The sequence below is a fragment of the Symphodus melops genome (genome assembly GCF_947650265.1).
Source record: "Symphodus melops genome assembly, chromosome: 3".
In the NCBI taxonomy this organism is placed as follows: Eukaryota; Metazoa; Chordata; class Actinopteri; order Labriformes; family Labridae; genus Symphodus; species Symphodus melops.
In genome coordinates, this window is record NC_136693.1 from 3,819,376 (window position 1) to 3,837,211 (window position 17,836).

At 42.1% G+C, this 17,836-nt stretch overlaps 1 protein-coding gene across 1 annotated transcript in view; it reads right to left on the reverse strand.

Moving 5' to 3' along the window:
* mapk8ip1b (mitogen-activated protein kinase 8 interacting protein 1b) overlaps nucleotides 1-17,836 on the reverse strand; it is a 41,552-nt gene that overhangs the window by 19,940 nt on the left and 3,776 nt on the right. Inside the window, exon 2 of the mRNA XM_079339062.1 lies at nucleotides 7,058-7,169. Within this exon, the coding sequence (XP_079195188.1) occupies nucleotides 7,058-7,169 (112 nt within the window). The remainder of the gene's footprint in view (nucleotides 1-7,057; nucleotides 7,170-17,836) is intronic.

Sequence of the window (17,836 nt, forward strand, 5' to 3'; positions counted from 1 at the left end):
GAAGCAGAGATAATCCTCGCCAGCCTCAATGGCATCTTGTGTCATTGTTTTGATTGAGAGCCCCCTGGTGGCAGAACGTTCATACTGTTTAAGTATGATCTAATTGAATACATGTGATTATAGGCATTATGAGCAAACATTTCTTGATATGAAAAAAAAGTCTTGTAGCTTCAGAATTACAAGACAAATGGTCTTATTTACAAACCATTGAAACCCATTGTTGGTAAATGACTTACTAATGCTCAGCTGAAGCCCGGAAACGAATGAACTAAATTGAATAAAAATATAGAAATATTGAGTGTGCGGGATGGGGAGACAAAAAAAGGCTCTTTTTTTTCTTTTCGAGCTGAAAATCACAAATCATTCAATACCCAGCTGCCTGAAAACATTTACTACATTTGAGCCGCATCAGGAGAGGAGATCATGAACACAGTGCTTCGATCTAAACTGAACTCACTTCAACAGAAGAAGCTTTAAACTTGGTTTATAGATCATTTCATGGAGCATTTCAGTCTGTTTATTCAATGTTCCTTTAAAGGGAATAGAGACTTGGTATTAACATTCATCTCTGCAACGGCAGACAGTGAACCTCCTCCCTGTTGGTGAATAGAAAGGAGGTTAATCCAATTCCACCACATAATTGTTGCCTTCAAGCACATTTGTATGCAGCATAACAAAGATCACAGATATCCAGAGGTCTCTCACTTGAAAAGAAAGCGGCTTGTGTTGTGTTTGTCTGAGAGGAGGCTGCTGCTATAATTTGCTTAAAAGCCAGAAACCCTTTGAATAGGGACGACAAGGGGACACATTTGTGTTGCTGCCTTCCTGTTAAGATCCAACATCCTTGAATCCTTGCGTTTTGAGCGGTCAGAAGACTTCAAAAGCATGATACCTGCTCCAGTCCATTCGCTGAATGTCTCTGTTTGACAAAAAAATATTCACACCTCATGAAAACATCAACCGTCAAAGAGTTATGTGATTCACATCAAAACCTTGACATCGACTACTTTTGCAGTGACAATAATTCTGTCAGGTTTGGTTCCATTGGTGCCATCCGTCCATCACTCCATCCATCTTTCTATAAATCATGTATATTTCTGCTCATTAACTTTGCTGTCCACCCAACTGGCCATCTATTCCATCATCCATCCATTTGCTGTTCCTGTCCATCAATCTTATCTATTTATTACCAGTATTTCACTTTTCAATCTGATGAGCTGTCAGAAGGTGCTCTAGACCCCTCCTCCTCCTCCTCCTCCTTCTCCTCCTCCTCCTGTGGATTCAGATGGCTCACTTCAAACCCGTTGGAATCGGTGTCTGCAAACAAACCCCACCTTCGTTTTGTTCTCCCCTCTCTGCTTCTCTTCACCTGCTAAAGATCAATAATTGCTAATGCAGCAGGCTTCTCTCGTGTTTTATGGCCTCAAATGAAGAGTGTCCTCTTTAAGAGAGCCCTGGACCCTGTTGCTAGGAGACAAGGGGCTCGGTGACGATGAGGAGGCTGAAGAGATGCAGCTGCCCGCTAGTTACTGTGATGCTAGACTCTTGTCCAATCAGAGCGGCCCAAGCAGGGCAATCACCCAGCCAACAGGTCAGATCCACCAACACATGACTCAGAAAAAGGGGAGAGGGCTGAAAATACTCATCCTTCCCTTTCAAAACCAGCTGGAGAGTTTTATGGAACTATTTAAAATCACAACTGATTATAGATATATACAAGTAGTATATTGAGACAAAAACCAAGAGCTGCATTTTAAAAATTAAATAAATAAACTGGACATGTTTTTGACCGTGAATCCAGTATCTAAAGGTATACAGCCCATTTAAATTATGATTTTACTCTGTTCGAAAACTGAACTGTGGAGTTACTTGCCAACAAACTCATTACCATGATTATTTCTAGCACTAGAATGAAGCACACAGATGCTTTCATAGACCCTCTGATGTCCGTTTAAAATGATGGACACAAAAATATAAAAACTGGTGAGGAACATATCGATCTATCTACTACTTCATCTACCTACTTCACCTTGAAGTTTTAATTTAAGCTGATCAAACCAGTACAGAAAAAAAAAACATACAAAAAAGTCTGCACTGCAACCCATATAAAGAGATAGACAATTACACTGTTGCTGATCTAAGTGATCAGTGTGGGTCAATATGTTTGCTGGGTCCATGAAAATGCAAAAAAAACAGCAATCATCAGAGGATGATTCTGTAAACAGGTCCAGAGACAAAAAAAGGGCTTTTCTGGTGTCTGTTTGTTTTGATGAGGCAGCTTCCTCTCTGCTGTTTCCATGTGTGGACCAGATGACGCGAGCAGTAACCATGGGCGCACGCCAACACTGTGTTGTATGTATTTTCAGCTCTGACACATGCAGTAGGTGAGAGAGACACTGTTGCCATGGCAATAGCCTCCTTCCTCTCTTTGTAAGTGTTTTGCTGGACCCCTGCAGCCCCTCCTTCTTCATTTTGTCCTCCTTTCTATGCGTCTCAGCACTCTCTCTTTATTTCTCTGTTTTACTGTTGTTTCTACTATGTGTATACCCCTCCACCCCGCGCCTGGACTAACTCTCATGAGGTCTATTTTTACAGATGTAGTTAAGCAGTAAATACAGACTAAACGATTTGCATGAATTAATTATCTCTGTTGGCATAAGACAAGCTAACAAAGGTCTTATTTTTACAAATTAAAAAATAAATTTCAACTGCATATGACTGTCGAAAAGTTGTTTTAATAACATAAGTTATTTATAAAGATTGGCAAGTCTAAGAATCTAATGCTTGATTTTCCCTCAGGATCAATAAAGTATCTATCCATCCATCCATCCATCCACATATCTACCCATCTATGCTTATATGCTAATGGTCCATTTAGAGGTATGAAGTAATCAAGTCTAGATATTTCAAAATGAGGAGATAATGGACAGCAGCCTGATTGAACAAGCCTTGAATGTTCTCCTCACAGTGTCTGTGTAGTGCATCATGTTTAATGTCACTAACCACTCTATGACCTCGACACAGCCTTCTTCAACCCTCCACACGACAAAATGACGGCTAATCAAATCCATTAACCCTGCATGTAAACAGAGAGGCACTCTCCTCCCTCACACACAGAATGGTCATGAGTGTTCATGTTGCCATTTCATGTCTCTGGGGAACAAAACATCTTTACGTCTCATGCTACGCCTGAGCTGACCTGTATCGACCCTTTCCAACAATGTCTTTGTGCACACTTATTGAGGTGCGTTTGGACCTTTATCTCTGTTTCAGCTACTCGCCACAACAAATACAGTTTCCAGCCACATACTGAACCTTAAATCACATCGTTCCTTTGGTGGATTGTTTGCGTGTTTCCATCACATTTGAGGATCTAAGGAGCTGCAAAGATGAGAGGAATAGACTTTCACTGGATCAAAAATTCTCAGCTTTGAAGAAGACTCTACTTTTACTTCCCTTTGCAATAATCTCCGTTGATTTAAGAAATGTTATTTTTTATACTGGAGGTGGATTTACAAAAGTAAAATGCCAAATACCTGAAAGGTGATACTCCTAAATAAAGTATTTAGGAGTTCTGTTTGATCAGGATATGTCCTTTGATTCCTACATTAAACAAATTTCAAGGACAGCTTATTTTCACCTTCGTAATACAGTATCTCTACGATCAGGCAGATCCTGTCACAAAATGATGCTGAAAAACTAGTTCATGCATTTGTTACCTCCAGATTGGATTACTGTAATTCTATTTTAGCAGGGTGCTATGGTAAATCTCTAAAGACCCTTCAGCTCGTCCAAAACGCTGCAGCTCGTGTTCTTACTAGAACTAGGAAAAGAGCAATCTGATTGGTTGAAATATATTTGTATTTAAGTTGCGATTGTGAGGTGAGACCTGTTGAGAACCACTGCTCAAAAACAACAAAGTTTTGGTTAAATAAAGTGCAACATGTCGGAACTCTTCATTTAAGTATTTGGTCAAAATCATAAAAGGCAGGGATTCGTTACAATTCATTTTATGTCTATGGTTTGATTTACAAATGTGATTGGAACACAGATTGACCTATAACAGCTCTGTCAAATGTCTGCATCATTTGGGACATCCCCTCTGACCCCCCCCCCCCCCCCCCCCCACCCTCATGCATTTTTAAACTGGACTCCATCAAAGACAGTGCACTTGAAATAGAAGTGAAATAGAAAAGCAGAAAGCTGTGACATTGAGGTCTGTGATGACGACTTAAACATGACTGATAGTTACAGCTGATAGTACGTGACTTTGTCAGACAAGCTTCGGTCCTGATCGGAGCTTTCTGTATCCACATCATCCCTGCGTACCTTCAGGATATCCAAGAAAAACTAAAATAAAAAAAAAAAACTGAAATGACTGGCTCAAGAGAAGGAAGCACCTGTCCCTGCAGAATCACCAGTGAGTTGTGTTGTTGTCCACCAGATGAAGCTACGTGCAGAACTCTCTCTCTGCACTGAGCAACAAGAAAAACACAACTATGAGCTAAAAGAGCAATACAAGCTAAGCTTCGAGCACTATTTTCACTGTGATAGGGCGATTTAAATGATTCGCCGACTAAACAAATAAACATCAACATCAATCAGTAGGTCTATTTGTGCCATCCTGGATGTAAAGCAGCAGCGTGGATGGATGTTATCTTCTTACGCTGAGCAGCTGGCAGTATTTTGATCTTGAAAATGGAGGTACAATAAAGGTTTCTGCAGGTTCTGTCAGGTTAAACTGGTATAACCACTGGACCAAGGAAACCTGTGAAGAGGTCTGAAGGGCTGATGGTGCAGACACTGCTAAAGTGAGCCCAACTCAGCACTTATCTACATGCAAACGTTATGAGCATTCAGAGGTTTTAAATAACTCCTGCATGCTCCATTAGAAATGTTTCCTAACTTTAGACTGGTCAACAGATCGTAATTTTAGATTTGCATTACTGTGCAGGTTCTGTATCAATATACAGGTAGGTGTTCTTACACTGGGAACGCTTCCAAACACACTCTCTGCGTAAGATATGTGGGCTCTTTGTTCAAACCTCTGCCTTTGTCTTGTGTGTTTTGAAGTCAATGAATATTTGTGTACCGTCACACGTGGAAAAGAAGAACAGAGGAGATACTGTCTGTGTGTGTGATGAGCAACAGAGCTAACGGAGGGAGACAATCCACAATCATCAAACGGGCAGGATGACATGAGACAGGAGAGATGGAGGGAAAAACACATTATTGAGAGCAGCCAGCAGAGCCTGCTCTTTCTCCACAGGATGATGATGGGAAAAAAAAAAAAAAACTGAACTGAAATATTCCTCATCGGCTCCACATACACAGAATCCGTTTCATGTCCGGAAAGGGACAACACTCGATGACACGTGCGGTTTGTTGTTATTGTTGTTGTCGTCGTCACAACTGTGTCATGCCTGCTGTCAAGGAGCCATTTTGGATTGTGATAACTGCGGGGCCCCTGCAGGGGTATGAGTCATCAATGTCCACGCACACATTTACACACCTCCAGCAGAGGGTTCTCACGCTCAATAATCTGAGCTATAAGTAGCTCCCTGGACATGAAGACGAGAAACAGCAGAGAGAGAGAGAGAGAGAGAGAGCTGGCTTTTTAACCTAAAAATAATCCTGAGGAATTTCTCCTCCGTCAGGTCACTGAAATAATCAAATGCAAGCCACATGAGGAAAAAAAGAAATCTCTTATCTGTGCTACACTGAAGCCCCTCGACCCTCCTGTTGCCTTGGTTACGGTCGGGGAGCTGGATAGAGGAGGAGGAGGTGATGATGGTTTCACTGGGAACAGAGCAGGAGAGATCTGACAGCATAATAAATTCACCTCTGCTTATTTCCTCCCACTCTACCACTCCACATCCCCCCTCTCTCTCTCTCCCGACTCGCTCCAGTTTTCAATAATGACTCTCATTTATACACCAATACAAGTTGTGAAAACCAGGACACTAGTGGGCTCAGAGTGGTAACTGCATTATTTAAGGAGGAATGATTCAGGTATTGGCAGTTACAGGTGCCACGTGTGATCATATTGGAGTTTTATTTCACTAAACAAACATCCATGTCCCGGTCTGTCAGGCCACTCTGCTTCTGGCCTTCATCCTCTGCTGGCAGGAAGCTGAGTGCAGCAGCTGTTCAGGACAAAATGGGACAGAGAGGAGAGTCTCACCTCTCGCTGAGCTCACACCTGAAACCTCAAAAGAGTCCTGGCTGAGACAGGCAACAGCACAATAGAACAAAGTGACATCAAACAACACAGAACAATCAGAAAAACAGATCAGCTCATCCCGAGACACAGAGCAGAGAGTCGGAAGATGAAGCATCTACAACCTGATGCTTCTGTGTTGACTGTGCCGTGGCAGCTCCTTGTGCAACTTCTTTTTATTGTTTTTTTCTTTGATGGATTCAACTGGTTTTAATCTGACAAAGGTCCAACCCCAACAAACACACAAAGGTCATTACTAACTCATTATTGTGCATTTTATAAAAGTAAGAGGTAATGAAAACGCAACAATAATTTAAACCCAACTAGAGCCATATCCATACATATGTTCAATCTATGCAGGCAAGCTAAACCGTAAGAAATATAACAGGGGACATAAGTGAAGAAGGGCGCAGACTGACTTCCTGCTGCTGAGCTCAACATCTGTATGCATCGCGTTTGTTGTGTTTCTCAGGCCAACCAATGTGATGAAACCTGAAGTTTGGGTGACGTCACCCATCTCTTACTGCAGGGGGCGACATGCTGTCTCAACCTAACGATCAGTCAACTGTTCGACAAACATGATCATATCTCCCGTTGCTGCTTGGAACAAGGAACATTTTTCTGGTACAAGTTGGACTTTAATATGCTCCTGAGCTAAGTCTCTGAGTAATGTCACCGAGGAAAGATGTGCAAAGTTACACTAACTTGAGAGAAATCGAGCTACACTCAGTCTTCTGCCTCCTAAACCGAGCAGGGAGTCAATTTATGAAAGTGGTTAAAGACTTCCTTGTGAGAATGAAAGGCACAGAGCACAGACTCTCAGTGAGCACGGCTTACCTTTCTATCTGGGCCGTTGCAGTTGAGGCTCATCCCGCACTCGTCTGTGATCTCCGTAATCTCGGACAGGTCGTCATCTTCAAACTCATCCAGGCTGATGTCATGGGTCAACCTGGTTAGTGAGGGAGGGGATTAAGGTGACGAGGGAGAGAGAAATGAGGGAGAGAAATAATCAGTGTTAATCCTCCAGCCGTCATCCTAAAACGAGGAACATCTCAAAATCTGCCATTAAATGAATCATCTGTCAAACAGGGTGGCACAGGAAATCCAAAATCCGAACCCAGCGACACGCAGTTCTGTACTACTCATCAAACTTTGCAGAGGGCTATTCCTGTGCATACTTCAATCTGCTATATGTTTTAATTGGCACATTTAGATTTATCTCAACTAAAAGAAACAGGTTTAATAAAAGAACATTTTCAGAGCAAAACTTTCTTAAACAATCAGCAATCAGGGTTTCAACCCTGGTCTGGGACGTCAACAGATACAGGAAGGAGAGTGCACGCGTCATGAAGAATTACAGCGATGAGCTTTCTAGTTAAAAGTTTAAAAAAGCTTGAGACCTGGCTGACCTCACTCTTGCAAGATGACAGTTTCTGATTTACCTTCAGAGACATACATGAAGACTGCAGACAGATAAGTTACTGTATGGGAGATGGTCTGCACTCATATAGCTCTTTCTGAACGTCCTTAACCACTAAACTCTTACCTTCCAACCATCACGCCAGCGTTAACCTATTCAGACGCACATTTAGACTCAATTCACGGCCGTGCAAGACTCAGACTTTCCTGAGTTCTAACCTCTCTCCATTTGTAAAAAGCCTTTCCACAATGTATCCTAGCTTGAGCAAGTTTCTGGTCGTGGAGCTTATTAGAAAATACATTTAGGCTTTTTAGGTCTGGTAGAATCAGTTCAGTTCAGAGCACTCCAGGCCTGAAAAGAAACTAAGAAGGGGGACATACTGGCTGCTGCATTATTGTCAGAGAACACAGCACTTCAACATAACGTGTTTCCTTACTGTCTGGTGATACAGTAGAAGTCGTGTTTCCTCTACAAGCAACCCTTAACATCACTCGTGTATTAGGCCGGGAGAGGAAGTGTCCTGCTGTCTGTGGCAGGATTCAATTATCCTCCAGTAAACAATGCTTCACTTTCCCCATCTGTAATTATGTCCGCTTTTTATCCATTTACCCCTCAGCCTCCAGGGCAAAACAGACACAGTCAAGGAGGAACGAAAATGTTATTAGAGGGAGGAACGAGAAGATGACAGTGGTCACTATGGGCACAAGAGAAACCTGTGAATTTGAAAGGGACATGATCTTTCTGTTGTTGCTTTTTCGTTATAGCGTCACATTTTCGAAGCGTCGTCCACGCTGCAGCTGCTTCATCTCGTCAAAGCACGCACAGCTGTGACTGTATAGCCATCATGTGTCGAACGATGGGTACGGGAGTTAAATAGCCCGAATAGAAGCAGCTGTTTACTTCTATAATGAGGCCCTGAAGGAGGCAGGAGAGGGCTGAAGGATGAAAGGAGAGAAAAGGAAAGTCAGAGAAGAAGACAGAAGAAGGGAATCCAGCGATCTTTAGGGAGTGATTGTGCTGAGAAGGGAATAACTGTACACCTGATAGAAACGAGGGGAAGAAGACGCAGACCAGTGGAATAAAATAATCCCACGTACACAAACAAAAAAAAGCTGCAGCAGCATCACTTACTTTTAATGTTGGTTTCATTTGTCGTTCAGGGTTTTTTCCCTCCTATTGCAACAGCAAAGTTCTGCAGTGGCTCGCATGCAAATTCAGACTGCAGTTTATCCTGCTCATGGATTGAAACTGTGAGGATAGAACTCTGTAGACTTTGTGTGGATGGTTAGACCAGAATCACTGAGTATTTTCTCATTTTTAACAAATGCCAATCAAAAAAGGATTCAACTTACTTGTACAACTGTCTTGCCATAGCACCAAAACAGCTTCTTTCTTTGCAGCTGAGCTCACTGATGACCAAAATAACATTACACGAATGAGGCGAGTGTTTGCCTGAGGGTTTCCTGAGCGTTTGCCTCTGTCAACATCAACCCAGCTAAAAACAAAAGCTTGCATCGACAACAGCTAACCCTTCTCATGCAAGTAATCTGCAGCTGAGAAAAGCAACAAATACAATACCCTCCCTGATTGTTAAAGTTGACCTCATGCTGAGCTCTCATTTTAAACTCACCATGGTGTTCAAATGCTGGATGCCTTAATTAAACATGAAGAAAGTTTCAGTTCATGAGGTAAACGTTTGTTGGAGTAATCACAGGAGAAATCAAATCATACGATAGATCCCCGATGTGAAACAGAGAGACGGCTGCAAGCCTCTATGTAAGCTGTTGAAAACGCCAACACAGGCTGTACTCTCCCAGCAGTGGAGAGCAGCCTTCCTGTGGCAGCCCTGCAGCGTTCTGCCCCCCCCCCCCAAGAGGTTTCAATTTGGCCCCTGGTTTAATTTCCAGTTTCTCTCATTACTTACAGAATCTATGGACTTGATCCACATCCTGCAAACACACTGACTATAAACTGTATTGTCCTTTATTGTCATTGTCAGACTTTGGCACTGCTCTGCTTCTAAATCACAAAAAGTGTGAGCTTGTCAGCTTTAGACAAGCATGATTTATTTCTCTAAAAGGAAGATGCCTTGGGAATGAACTAAATCAATATTTTCCAGTGTCCCCCTGCCATCAGCATCACTTACAGGAAGAAGGAGAAATGTTGAAGGGGGAGCGAGAGGAGAGTAAAGAACACACAGTAAGTGCAAATCAAACACAGGTACTTTTATTCTTCTCCTAAATGTGAGGTTAACAGAAAGAAGAGGGGACTTTAAAGAGAGGAGAAGAAGAGGTGAGAGGAAATACTGTTGTAACTGCAGATGAAACCATGAGGACAGTCTAAATGGAGGCACCGGACAGTGACAGGACGGAGTCGTGAGGACAAAAAAAAATGAAATGGATGGAGGGAGGTGCAGGAGAAAATTAAGTGCAGAGAGATAAACCACCTAAACGGACAGGGTGACCCCTTTAGCTGCAGGGAATTATGGGTAAGCAGGGACGCAGACACCAGAGAAAACCAACAGAGTGTATAATACAGCAAATTAGGTTGTCACACATCACAGCTCAGACTTTACAGGGTACCACACAGGGCGGACAATGTCAAGCAGGCTCGCATCAAACAGGCTGCACTGTCATGTCACAGCCTGCTTGATGCCTGTTACACACTCTGAGGTGTTACCTTGTTTAGATCAGCTCAAACAATAATGTACAAATTACAAAGCTAAACTCAGAATGGTGAACAAGTGAACAAAATGGAACTAAGCTGCAGATCTGTGGTTTCTCTGCAGAGTCACCTTTAAAAAAAAAATACACAGAATTAAACAATGAACTTGAGTTGAATAAACCTTGTTTTATCGGCACACATCAGAGATGATCTGATTTACTGATGAGTATGTTTTGGCTGAATTAATGTGTGTATTAGGTCAATGCTATTTCTCTGTTTTAAAGATGCTCCAATTAAAGTAAGTCTGAAGGACTGATTTAAATTTAATAACTACATTTGTTTCGTTCTTCATACGGGAGATTTTCCAGCCTGAGAGTTTAACAGGAAACACGTGGTGTCCTTTAGCCGGCTGTTGGATGAGTTGGGAGTGTTTAATCTGCAGGTGCAGGCAGTGGTTCACCTTATAAGGAGAAAGTACATGTAAAGTGAACTTTACAGTATGTGGGTCTTTAGATGTAATTAGTTAAAGTTTAAATCAGTAAGCTTACGTGACCAGTTTAGTGTTGCAAGGTGAGGACCGATTTGGTTTAGTCCTCCTTTTCTACGAGACAGGCTCCTGAGTTTTGACTGAGCTGGATATGAGAGCTGGCCTTTTGGCTGAGCTCATGAATACAGGGAGTTATAATAATCCAGCCTGTGAAGAGATGAAAGCAAGGATGACTTTCCAGAAGTCTGCTGCTTGTGATGAAGAAGAACAAAAAAACTGACTATGGAGCAACTGAGCTCTGGAAGAGAGTCTCAGTCCAACATTAGTCTGGACGTTCAACAGAAGCTTCCTGACTGAAATTGGACTGAATCATGCCTGAGACTGCTTCTACATGAGACTTAGACACTTTCACAATAGTGTGAACACAGTCCAGACATCCTTATATGATAGTTGTTCTTAAAGATAAGGTCAGCTTTTTCTTAAAGGGATACTTCACCCATTTGCATGAAGCTGTGTATCATTAGTAACATGGTAGTAGTGTTGAATGGTTGTGAATCCAGCCCTCATTTTGCCCTGAGACGAGAAAAATATGTATTTCTTAGCCTAGAAGTTTTCTTCATGTGATGCAATGTGACGCTTTTTGCGTGTGGTGATGACTGTGTCTGCAGAGACCCTGTCCTATGTTTGGATTTTGATGTTTTGGTTGAGACAAACATTTCCCTGGGCGGTGAGCAGGTGTGTTTCTTGTTGCTCATAATTAAGGAGTGATACACTTCTGGGATTGGACACAATTCAAACTGGAAAATATGACTGACATGAATGTAGTGGTAAAGAAGAGAAAATATAATAATGAAAAAAAGGCAGAAGCCCAAGTCTATAAAGCTTGTTCCAAAATCATAGTGAACCTTCATTTGGCTTTTACCCACAGATGTAGAGATTGCATGCTTTTTGTTGGACACACCTGAGACAAACACCTGGGTTAGCTTGAGCTAGCTTGAAGTGAAGGTACAAACAGTACACTCCACGTCCAACAGTGAGCGGGCACTTCTGAGGGTGATGAACCAAAAAGACGAGGCCCAGTTTAAACGGTGTCTAAAAGCAACATTACTGACTGTACCTTTGAAGAACTCTTAAAGCAGTAGACTGGACTATTGGCCTTGGTGGATGTCCATGTTTTCCAAGTGTCCTTCTGGTGTCTCATGGTAAACAGTAAAGTGATGTAAAGTACGACAGGTCTATAGAGTACTGTAAAGTAGAGAACATGATGACATCCAACAATGGCGAATATCATTTAAACAAAACACCAATGATACTGACACAGCCCTAATACATCCATGCAAACTATCCTTGGTTTTTTTTTCCTGAATGGTCAACACATGGATCCCTTCATGACCTGGAATGAACCGAAAATAACCTTGTTTATTTTTCCTGTGCGATGTATGCACATCATCTCCCTCACTCACTTACAACGTCCTCAGCGATCGATGCGCGCTGACTCAGCAGACTAGCACGAATGTGCAGGTCAGAGATCTCTGTGGCACATCCACTGTGTCATCATGACTGAAAGTGAGACTCTACAAATCAGCCAGCGTAGTAACAACATGCTGACATAAACAACATCCTCACTGTCACACTGCTGCCTCCTCATGATATTCTAAATAATCCAGCACCCTCAACACCAACGGGATACTTCTGACTATCTGCTTCTAACTTAGTGTTTGAAGTTCAGAGGAATTTATGTTTGAAAATCAGTGATAAATAGATTTCATAAAATGTAAAATATTTTGGATCACATACCAATGAGAGATTTGATAAATAGATTTGATAAATTATTCTAAAAGACGTAGATTGTATTCCATATTTCACTTCTGATGCGAACAACATATGCGTTAGTAGCTGTGTTTTTTATTTACAAACTTTGAATGTTTCGCCTCTTGTGGGACACAAAAAGTAGTTTGAACTGAATTTCATCAAATTCTTTCATCAAAAAGTAAAAAGAAAATACTTCAAAGTCGTCTTTGGAAAAAGGTTTGAGAGTTTGTTTTGGAGCACAGAGTCTGACACTGGTAAGAAATGTGCATTCTCCATGTTGAATGATCCTTGACACATGATAAGGTTGGAGAAAGACAGACTTGGTTGTACATCAAAAAGAGTCTTCTGTAAAATTTAAAAATGAGGACTTTCAAACTCTTACTTACTTTCAGGATTCATCGCAAAATTTCACAAATTAATCGCTGTCACAGTTGAAAAACAAAAAGACAGTTTTTATTTTCAAATGATTGTTTGTACTGTCTTATGCAAAGAGAGAATTTTTGGTAGACCGAAGATTCAGTCATTAACCCGGAAAAACGGAACTTGTAACAGATCGAAAAGTAAACAGCCCAAGGGAATGGTAAAAAAGTGAAATGTTTGGTGTCATGGTGGATATTAGTTTGGACTCCCGAGCTATCTGGCAGTTTGTTTCTTAAGTGAAATGAGATATTAAAAGTGAAGTGTTGTTCTTTTCCATCACTGTGATTACAGGGAGTGCTCATGGTGGCTTACCCATGTTGCACCTAACAGTGCAAAATAGCACATGATTAAAAACAGTGAACATGACCTAAACTGCATCACGATTAACTGGTTAACACTGCTAGCCCTGTGAACAAGCTAAGTGCTGACACCACTGCAGACAAAGCTAACAATGGAGTCTTTAAAGCCACTTGGTGCTGGCTACAACAACCCGAGCAGCTCTTGAAATATAGATTATTTTTACGAGATTCTTGTCAGATCATTTGAATTCTAATGAGCTTTAAGTCTCGAGTCTACCTCTCAGGGGTTATTTGAATACTTTATGAGCTTTTCAGTGATTCTGAAGCCATTGTACCATCAATGCTCTTTTTCCCATGACCTCACTGTTTGAAAGTGCACCATGTCACATATGACATGTATATAATGTCAGTAACAAGGCTCTCAGATGGTCAAATTGGGGTCTTGAGTGGTTTTTCCAGCTGACATACTTTTGGTTTTAAAACACTGCCATAGCTGGAGTCACAGCAATAGTAGATTTCTGGATCCACATAAACTGGTTAAATAACAGGTGGAGGATTGAGTAAAAGGTTTCAGAACATGCTCTCTGAAAGGTGACATCTCAGACAGCATGTTCACAGTTTCTGTTGTAAAACGACATGAGAGGAGACCAGCACTGCAGGACGGATGTTTCCGTTTTCCTCGCTGAGGATTTGGACTAAACTCCAGCATTTTCCGTGCAGTGGGGGGTGACAGAGCGTCCCGCAGGCCTGTTTGTGCCTCCTTAGCCTGCCTCTCTGCTTGTGTTAATGAAGGACAGCATGACCTCGCGCTCAGGACAGGATGGGCCCAGTCAGCTCATTAGTCTTTATCTGAGTCCCCAACTATGACCCTGATACAAAAAAAAAGAGAAACAGCACCGGATTTACTTAACTGTTTTTGATTGCACATGTGGATGTAGTTTTAGCTGACATGTAGCATGCAAGGTCAAATACACATAAGGGATTATTTTATACAAATTCAGAAAGAAACTGTTTATTGTGATTTCACTGGGACATCGAAGCTGTTGTATTCCCTGCTTCTGAGCCGCATTTTTGCACGTCACAGTAGAAAAACGTTGCATTGGGATGAAGGCTGAACAAAAAAAAAAAAAAAAAAAAAAAAAAAAGCTCCTTAGATCGTGTGGAGAAAAATTAAAGAAAATACAAAATAAGCAGCTCATTTTGGAGCACATTTCTCTTATATACAAAAAAAAGAGACAGGTGCGACCCCCCCCCCCCCCCCCGGATTTGTACTTTTTTTGTTTTTATTTTTTGCTTTACTAAAGCATTCAAGCATGACAGTCCTAGGTTTCCCTCCTAACTCACAATATCTTACACTCACCGCTTCATGCTATGCTAAAGGCTCACAGGACTAGCATATATAGCTGTTATCATTCAATCATCTCTAACATACGTCACAGCAGGTACATACATGCACCCTCTCGACTGGTTTCTTTTTTTCCCCAATATAATACACTTTTATGCTCCCACTGAGAGGGCATTCATCAGCCTCCTCCTCCCTGCAAGGACAGGACCAGGTCGAGGATCAGGACTGTCCCATTAGACCCCCACCTTCACCTACACCATCTTCATCATGTGCCGTATGAAAACAAACTCTGAAAAGCACATTTATCCACACCTTACTTCTCCAACACCAGCATTTGCCAGGTCCGATTTTTGTTTTTTGTCAACATTAAACCAGCGACCTGCACTACCACTCTCCCTGAAACACTAACAAACACATCCATATGCCTCCTCCACTCTGCTTCAAGGACATCCCAGCGCTGAGCTTAAAGATGCAAAGAGGCGACATGTAGCCAGAAACAGGCATGTTAGCAGTTACACACTCACAAGGTCACACACAGCCATGTTGCTGAGAGAGAACGAGATAAGAAAAAGAGAGATTCCCTACCATTTCTCCCACTGGTCCTCCATCCAGCCCTCTTCTCCTTCCCCTCCCGAGTCCATACTGTAAGTGAGGAGGGCATCCACAGCCGAGAGGAGGAGGAGGAGGAGGAGGAGGAGGAAGAGAAGGAGCAGAAGGGGTTAGAAAGTGAAAGAAGGGTGGGCGGGAGAGAGAGAGAGGGAGGAGCGGGCAGTAAGAGAGCTGGAGGAGAGGAGAGGAAGAAAAGGAGGAGGCGGGGGAGGAAGAGGAGGAGGAGGAGGGGTGCAGCTCGTTCAGGTCGATGGGAAAAGCGTCCGATTCAGAGCCCTGCTGCTGCTGCTGCCGCTCATCATCCGGCAAGAGGGGGGGGAAATGATTTCAAGCAGAGGAGCTGAATCTACCACAGAGGAGTAGTGTTATATAATCTGTTCCTCTCTCTACCTTCCCCCTTCTCTCTCTCTCTCTCTCTCTCTATCTCTCTCTCTCTCTCTTTGATGTTTACTCCGGCCGGTAAGCATCAGATTTACTACACAACCGCAGAAAAAGTGCTGGTGTTTGCAGAACATCGAACAGCACGCTGCACCCAAGCAGGAGAAACATCGGCTCAACAGGACACTCCTCTCTCTCTCTCTCCCTTTCTATCTCTCTTCAAAATGCCCTCATCCTCAATTATTCATGAAGCCCATTGATCATAAGACACAGAATTTTCTTTCTTCTCCGCTCATCCTCTAAAAAAGCCTCCTCTTGGTTACAGATTTGCTCTTGTTCTTGTGCATTTCCCCCTTGTTTCTATAAGCAGGTTTTTTTTTTTGTTTTTTGGCTGCGATCGAAAACAGCTCTTGAAGCATTTCCACATCTTTCCTGGAGCTGATGTTCCAGCAGGATTCTTCTCTCATCCTCATGGATGAACGCACTTACTCTGAGTCCTTTTGGGTGAAGCTTTAGTGAAAACCATTACAGTCATGTACATGTGATGAAAGGCACCAGCATTCAAAGGACAGGAGAGACGATTCATAGACTGACTTTAAGCTTAGAATTAAAAAAATGCCAGCTCAAACACTGACTGCTTCACTACTTGAGGAATCTCTTATATTCAAAGTAATGCTGACAATACATTGTGTTTTTTAATTTAACTTGCAGGGGTCCTTTCACGCCCACAAACAGCAATCTAGTCCATTAACCCTTTCAACCCTGCTCACATTTAAAACCTCATGTGGGCATCTAAAAGTATAAACGTATAATCACTGAACAGGGAGATACAACATGATATATATACTGTATATATACTGGCCTTCCTGCACTCAAAATTAGAAGAGACCAGTGCATGGATCCATTTATTTATAAAGCTCTTTTAATTAAATTCCCGTCATTTCATTGGACTATGCTTTGTTTTATTAGTACTAACCGTAGCACATGCTCTCAGTCATGGTTAACCCTGCACGTTCCAAGAATCCACACAGAGTTAGAACAGTCTGCGTTTAGTTACTATGCACCAAACACCTGTGATTTGCTTCAGAGACATTTTAAGATCGTTAACAACACTGGGACAATTCAACATTTTAATATCTGATCTGATTGATTTGAACTGTTTTAGCTAAATCCAAACTCCAGGCTTCAAATAAACCTTCAGAAAGGTCACCATTTTTTTTTTCTTTTTCACACCTTGAGCTACACACAGATAAAGCCATATGGCCATACAGCACAGCCTGGGCAGCTTATGGAGCTCACATGTGAAAGGCTTCAAACATGTCCTTCTTTCCCTCTGCATGTATTAAACTGAATAAAATATAATGACAAACGTTCTTTCATTCCTTTGTTCTTTATCTGCAAAAGAAAAGTTTTGACATTCATTTTAGTCCTAAGAGGCAGAAACAAGAAAGAGAGAGGTATCCCTGGGCCGTGTGTGTGTGTGTGTGTGTGTGTGTGTGTGTGTGTGTCTGTGTGTGTGTGTGTGTGTGTGTGTGTGTGTGTGTGTGTGTGTGTGTGTGTGTGTTCCTTGTTCAGCTCATCAGAAGAGCTATTTAACCCTACAACATCCATGAGGATACAGAAAACAAGCTGGATTCATCCCACAAGAACGTCATTCAGCAGTCGCTCCAAAAATACTTTAGGCCCGTTTCCATCAAGCAGTCCGGTTTGGTTTAGTACAGTTTGGTTCAGTTCGGTACGGTAAATCTGATCTCATTGGCGTTTCCACAGCCAACCACAGCCTTCTTTGATAAGCAGAGTGTAAGCCGGATGGAGATAGCCACAACATAGTGTGACATCATAGCAGCCCAATAAAGTGTAGCCCCTTTAGGGCCGCATCGGTACCCTTCCGTTTACCCCAACAGAAGGGTAAAAAAGGAGGATGGATCGCTTGTTTTGGTACCATTCCCAACTTTTGACAGCGGGAACGTCAATAAAAGGTACCGAACTGAACTGAGCCGGACCGCTTGGTGGAAATGGGGCTTTTGTCCTCACATTAGAAGTCAATGCCTTCTTATTTCTTCATTCATTCATTCAGGATCCTCATCAGCTATCACAGCAGTACAAACATTCCTGCACCAAAGGAAACAAGAGGAAAACATGAATTCACAACAGAACACTCAGCGCAACAGAAAAAAACAAA